Source organism: Larimichthys crocea, chromosome X (assembly GCF_000972845.2).
Source record: "Larimichthys crocea isolate SSNF chromosome X, L_crocea_2.0, whole genome shotgun sequence".
NCBI lineage: Eukaryota > Metazoa > Chordata > Actinopteri > Sciaenidae > Larimichthys > Larimichthys crocea.
Genome location: NC_040020.1, coordinates 19544734 through 19551802, shown reverse-complemented (window position 1 = coordinate 19551802; position 7069 = coordinate 19544734). Strand labels below are relative to the sequence as shown.

At 41.8% G+C, this 7069-nt stretch overlaps 1 protein-coding gene across 2 annotated transcripts in view; it reads left to right on the top strand.

Annotated features, from left to right (window-relative positions):
• Positions 1 to 731: 731 nt before the first annotated feature.
• Positions 732 to 7069, top strand: part of slc43a1b (solute carrier family 43 member 1b) — a 32805-nt gene continuing 26467 nt past the window's right edge. The window contains exons 1-5 of one of the 2 annotated variants that reach the window (XM_010754193.3): positions 732 to 905; positions 3676 to 3834; positions 4880 to 5063; positions 5169 to 5224; positions 5633 to 5709. In XM_010754193.3, the coding sequence (XP_010752495.1) occupies positions 3681 to 3834; positions 4880 to 5063; positions 5169 to 5224; positions 5633 to 5709 (471 nt within the window). In that variant the 5' untranslated portion in view covers positions 732 to 905; positions 3676 to 3680. Of the gene's footprint in view, positions 906 to 1099; positions 1194 to 3675; positions 3835 to 4879; positions 5064 to 5168; positions 5225 to 5632; positions 5710 to 7069 lie in introns of those variants that run through there. The other variant, XM_019269720.2, reaches the window with a different exon arrangement.

The following is a 7069-nucleotide window of genomic DNA, read 5'->3' as shown; positions in this document are numbered from 1 at the left end:
AATATCAGAAACACCTCTCAACATAATGCAGTCCTGTGCAACAACTGCACCCACTTGGAGCTCAAAATAAACAAAGTAGATTATGAAAGAAATCTGACAGAGTCAACAAAACCTGAAAAGTTGTAAGTCTCACAGAAGTAGAAATCATGGCAGAATTTGGATTACAGTGGATTGTACAAGTGTACCGGTACAGGTCATTTTCTCATAAGCTCACATACAATCAGACTTTCTTTGCAACCTGTGGAGTCTCCCCCTGTTGGCCATTACAAGGACTGCAGGTTTGAAGCAGTGGCAGTAGCTATCCACTATTTCTGTCAGTAGTTATTACAGAACCTTCAAACCTCAGCAGTGGTCAGAGATTCAGCAGCATGTGTCTCATTAACTGTGGCAGAGATTTGTAAATGCTTCTTGCTTCTACCACACGATGGGGCCGGTGAGCAAGCAGCTGCAAGTATATCAGTGCTGACTCTGATGACAGGTGGAAAACTGACTCACCAACACGTGCGGTGTAAATCTATAGCCTCTTTAAAAGTATTCAAATCAGCAGCTCTGGAGATTTCAATGTTCACGTCACTTCTATCAGAACACACAACGTGTTAGTATTGTTAAACACACTCAAATTTCTGGTGCTCAAGAGTGTGGTGTGTTTCTGAATGTGGGTGTGTGTGTGTGTGTGTTAAGGTCATTGGAATGGGTGGGTGAGTTTTGAGCGCCTTTTATAGACACACTGTACATAGAGCAAGAGAGAGAGAGAGAGAGAGAGCCAGTGTGAGTGCACATGTGGCTGTCACACAGAGAAGGTATCACACTTTAACTCCACGAGAAGAAAATCAACTCTAAACTGAAGCAGCAGTGAAGAAAACACATAAACACACATCATCTACTGGAGGAGAACAACTCATAAAGTAAGTGACTTTAAAGACGTTGCAGAGTTCAGAGTGTTTCCTCTCTCTGCCACTTTAAGACAAATGTGGAGACATCCCCTCAGGAAGCCTGCAGGGAGGCTTTAATGACGCTGACTGAGTCTAGTGGCTGTATGGACCGTACTCTGGAGGGACTTATGATGATACAGCTACATTTGGATCAGTAAGATCTCCTCCTGTCAATCATCAACAGGAAAGAGTTCTGTTTGAAAAGGGAGCTGATAGCTTTGATAGAATTCAGTCTTTGGCAAACAAATGACTTTTTGACAGGTGAGTGTCACTTTGACATGCAAAGAGTCATTTATAAACACAAGTGAGAAAAGCTATCAGTGGAACATGTCATCAATGAAGGTGATGACGGGCCAACTAGAACTCCAGCTATTGTTGCTGCACGTTGGTTGAACCTTTTCTGAAGTTTATTAGGAACAATAACAATGAGATCATTCATTATGATTCACTTGATGGTTGGCCTGTCCTCATAAGGATGACAAAACTTTGGAGGAAGAACCCTGGGTGTAGTGCATGATATGTGTGGAGTATATTTTTCAGTCAGCATGTGTGTGTGTGTGTGTGTGTGTGTGTGTGTGTGTGTGTGTGTGTGTGTGTGTGTGTCCACGTGTGTAAATCTCCTAGGATACGCTTCATTCAGTCGTGGTCTGCACATGTTCTTCTCCTGTGGCAAAGACATGACCTTGACGGTGTAGTTGTTTTATCCATCTATGGGTCAGCACTTATTGTGAAATCTGCTCCTCCTCTGTGGCTGATGTTGATTTCATAATGATCTGACACCCTGAAGTCAAGCAGCTGAGGTTAAGTGACAATGTGCAAATCCTGCTGGACCATTTGTGGGGGAGCTAAATATGCAAGAGTAGTCTATTTATAACACAGGGCATTTATCCTTTACCGGACGAACTGCTTTAGAACCATGACACTACTGACCCACATTATTTGTGTAAAAGTATAATGATAATGAACATTTAAACATGGAGTTTATGGAGATGAAGTTAAACATACATTTTGCTGAATTCCAAACAGCTGATCATTACAACTTAGATCCAGCCGTTGAGGACGTGTGCTGTAGGTTAAGTGTTAAAGTGGCAAAATCTGCAAGAGATAGAAAGAAAGATGAAACTCCAAACAGAATTAAAGTCTCTGCTGAAGACAACAATCATCAGCACATGAACACAGATCACCTACTGGAGAGCAGCTCATAAAGTAAGTGACTGAGTCCTGTGGCTGTATGGGACTGTACTCTGGAGGGACATGATGACAAAACTGCATTAGGATCAGTCAGTTTGTTGTTGTTGTTCTTGTTGATCATTAACAGCTTTATTAATCATGTCATCCATTTTTCAAGAGCTCTGTCCAACATTGATATGTATGTGTCTGTGTGAGGGATGAAGGCAGTCCTTTGAGAATTTGATTCAAGGAAGTGAGAAAAAAAAACACTCGTCCATATAAAAATGAAAAGCCCAGCAACACAAGTACACATACAGGCACAGCCCATTGGATGACTATCACGTTTCACTTCAGACTAAATGGTGTTTTCCGGTGTGCAAATATGTGCCTTTTACAAGTTGAGTCATTGCACACACACACCATATAAGTCCATCAAATATTTACACACTCATAGCTGGGAAGAACTCTGCGTCCTTCGTTTTGTAGCTCAACCTGAATGTTTGGATGTGTGTCTGGTTCATGTGCTCATGTGAGTTAGATCAGAGATGATTTAATAGCTCCAGCTAAAGTCAGGCAGGGTCAAACATTTCCCCTTTGGTCTCATCTTCCCATCCCCTCCTCAATACTTCATGACAGCTCACAGGCTGACATCACTGTAAACTATAAAATGAAAGTTATACAGAATACTGTTCATACCGGGGTATCTGCTGTTTAACATCCAGGTGTGTTTGGAGGAAATGCATCAGTGAGCCTGACCGCTTCAGTTTTGGATTTTGGCATCAATGTAATTGAGGGTTTTTTTATTTTTTATTTTTATTTTGTAGCATTAAAAACGTAGCCTGACTGCGCTGGGCTTCCTCAAACCCCCCACCCCCCTCCCCGGTTGCTAGTGATGTGTCTCATGTTGTAGAGTGTACTGTATATGTGCTATAATTGCTGAGGTGTTTTTGTCCTGCTCCTAGAGTGTACTCCTGTAAGGAGCATAGTCTGTGGACTGTTCTTTTTTTTCTCCTCCCCTGCCCTCATACTGTATCCCTTCTTTTTTTTCTTCACTTTTGGCTACCAGACCCTGTCCTGTCTTTGGCTTTGGTTTTCAAACCAACATGATTATGTTATGTTGTGTGAAATCAAAAGGTTGACTTACTATCTGATCCAAAAGGACAAATTCCAAATTTGGAATAAATAGATTGAAGAGCTGATTACTAGCTGAGCTAGATTGAGCAGACTGTATGACTGTATCACTGCTTCTCTCCTACTAGATGTGTTACATGTGGAAGGTACACATGATAGATATGTCAGGAAGTGAAGATAGAGAGCTGAGTCAGGCCCGCAAGAACTATTTCCTTCAGTACTCTTCTGCGTTTTATGTACCAAGTACCAAAAGTATATCAAATATGAAAAGAGGTTCTGTTCGTTCTGTGTTTCTGCAATCACAGAACAAACTGTGTTAAAGAAGGTAATATTAAAATATGAAAATATTCTGATTCAAAGTGAGGATTGGATGTACTTGCTCTTACTGCTCTCCACTAAGTGTTCCTCTCATACTGGATGTTTCCCATTCTCCTGTCTCCAGCTGTCATGGCTCCCAGCTTGTCCCAGGCATACAGGAGGAGGTGGTGGATGGCTATCACAGCCATCATAGAGAACCTGCTCTTCTCTGCTGTTCTGCTGGGCTGGGGTTCACTGCTCATCATGCTGAAGAATGAAGGCTTCTATTCCCACCTCTGTGTCGGTAAGATCACCGTCCACCCAACTCCACTGCATTCATCGTTCACAGTCAGACGTGGACGTTTCATGCCATATTAGTTCGTTTGTTTTCAGGCTCCACCCTTGGATCCTTATTTCCATGCTCCTCTTTACCGTTATCAGCACCATGGGGACCTGATTCAGGACTTTTCATAAGCCTGCAGTGCCTCAGGGTCTCGGTTCAGGGCCCTTTTTCTTCTGCTTCAAAGCCTGATGCTGTTACTGTGGCTCAGAGGATCTGTTTGAGGATTTTCCTGGATGTGTAATGTGGCTAAAGGCTCATTGTCGCTGACTTTATTCATTTTGGGAATTGGGTGTTTTTGTCACCTTTATAAATATATTTGAAAGGAACATTTCACTGGAATAACAATGAAATATGTACACATATCCGTAGTTTGAGAGTTTTGGATGAAAGAACCAGTGTGAAGATTTTAGTGGCATCCAGTGATGATTGATTGCGAATCCCTCACTTCACCCCCTACTTCCTGGCATGTAAAAGAAACTACGCTACGCTATGAAAATGGGCAAAAAAGCAATATCTAGAGCATCACAGTGATCTAGAACCAGTGAAAGTCTAAGGTAGTAAAGACATAACAATTCTTATTTTAAGGTGATTACATACAAATGAAAAAAAAAATCTGAGGATAAAGCCCCATAAATGTGACACACTGGACCTTTAATGTGCTGAGGTTTTAATATCACTGAAGGCTTCTTCTCACAGCCATCCTGACAGTCTGTATCTGTAGTGCAGTTATCATCCACAAGTACACCTGTCAGATACTGAACATGTGTCTCTCTCCATCCTCGTGAGTTTATCAGAACTAAAACAACTTTTTGTAAAACTCTACAGTAAAGAGTCTGTCCACAAACATCGTCCTACTGAGAACAACGGTCAGTGATCAGATCCTGTCCTCTTCGTAGTATCTCGGTTCATACCTTGCTCTTCTCAGTGCAGTGAGAAGTGTTATGGCAGCCTAAAGCTTCTCTCTGCTCTACTCTCTCCTGATTGTTTTTACCATGAACCTCTCCAGAAAATGAGACTGTTGACACCAACGTGACTTCCAAGGAGAGAGGTCACTGGCCGAGTTGTGTGGAGCAGGAAGAGGTTTTGAATCTTGGCTTCACCATTGGCTCATTTCTCTTGAGTGCAGCCACTTTACCCCTGGGGCTCTTGATGGACAAATATGGGCCACGCCCACTGAGGCTGGTTGGCAGGTATAATTTTTCATTATCATCTTTTTGTTTGTTTATTGATCATTACATTTAAACCAATATGAAGTCTCTGAGAGCTCTGACATCCCGTGTCTGTATATATTTCAGTTCATGTTTTGCAGCCTCCTGTGCGATGATAGCTACCGCTGCATATGACCCTGAAGGTAAAATGTCACCTTGAATCATCAAATTTCTTTGAACCAATCCCTCTCCTGCAGCACAGAGATACACTACATGAAGGAAAATCAGTTCTTCAGTTATTTTTTGTAGTTTTACACATCAGCTTCACTGCAACACCCTTAAAATAGACTTTTCCAGTTTGGAGGATGAAGCCAAATGTTAGAATTAAGACCCAGCCTGTCTGTTGGAGAAGTAAATTACATTTTGACTGTCCTTATTTACCATTCAGCTGTGTGCAACTGACATGTCGGATGCACGCACTTTCTTTAGGGAGTAATAGTCAATGGTAAAAAATTACAGGCTGTAAAAAAACAAACAAAAAAAACAACTGAATGTGCCTTTAAACTTTCATCTTAGCTCATGGTCTTCTTCATTTCCATGTGTTCCATCAGTGCTGTCTGTCCTCATCTTCCTCGCTGTCTCTTTCAATGGCTTTGGAGGAATCTGCCTGACCTTCACCTCACTCACAGTATGACTCCCACTCATACAAAGGCGTACACACACACACACACACACACACACTGCATTTGCAAACTATCTGGGAAGTGTGAGAAATGTATTCATAATTGAATCAGAGCTGAGGAAGGTTACTTTTGTTCCTCAACAACAACTGTATTACAAATTTCGTCATGTCAGCAGATGACTGCTCAAAGTAACACTGTCAAAACTCTTCACACAGTCTGCCAAACAGAGCAGACTGAATCATTTTCATCACACAGCCAATGACCACATTTTACCACATTTTTTTGCCCTCCTGTCACATTAATACTCCACTACCTTGTATTTTTTGTTTTCAGAAGCTAACACAGAGGTTAAGTTGTATTTGACAGGTTGGGATAAGGTTGCTGCTTCACAAAATAATAGAATTTGTTGCTGTTATCTATTTTACATTATTCCAAAATCAATGTTTTCTGTCATAGGTCTTTAAAAGGGGGTCTATTTCTGTGGTATTATATTCTAAATGTTTTTATATATGTCAACTTATGACTTCCTGTCAGAGTGATATCAGAGATATTTTCTGGTTGTACTATGAACAGGGCTAATTCGGAAGTTGGTATATGGAGGATGACCGAATGGGACTATCATCAAGCTCTCTTTGACTTCTTGAGCAGGTGATTTGTACAGTAATGGCATACTGGAGATTTTTGGCTGCCTCTTCTGTCCTTCCAACTAATTTAAAGATCAGCAAAGCGTGGATCATGCCTAGGTGCTCTAATAAGCCATCTGTAATGACACTTAACTGTCAATCAAAGCACCCATGCTGTTAATTATGTTAACTTTTAAGCTTGAATATCATTTGAACAGGTGATTTGTGTATAAATTCACCCTCAGTACAGTTGTCATGTCAAGACCAAAACTGTTTTTTGTACCAGGCTGTAAACATGTTTATTTCTGCTGTGAAGTTGGACATTTGAACATGGGGACTGACTAATATGATTGTTTATGGCACATGGCACATTCATGTGAAAAATCATTCAGACTTCAAAGGTAAAAGTTCCTCAGCTGTGCAGTGCTCCCTGTTGTTAGTGTTTCTTAGGTCAGTGTGTTATGAGTGACAATGCATGCTTTCTGGGTACGAACTGCTTCCAGTGTTATGATCAGAGTTGGTGGTTTGATTAAGTGTTGGAGGCAGGGCCGGTCCTAGCTATGGGCAATGTGGGCGGCCGCCCAGGGCGCATTCTCCGTGGGGGGCGCACGAACGCCCGAAAAAGCAAAAAAACGGTAATTTTCGATACCGCTCATTAAGTTAGCGGAGCGGGCGCCCCGGGAGCGGGGTGTTGACAAGGCAGAGGGGGGCGTCGGACAGACCGATGGGGGCGCACGCATCC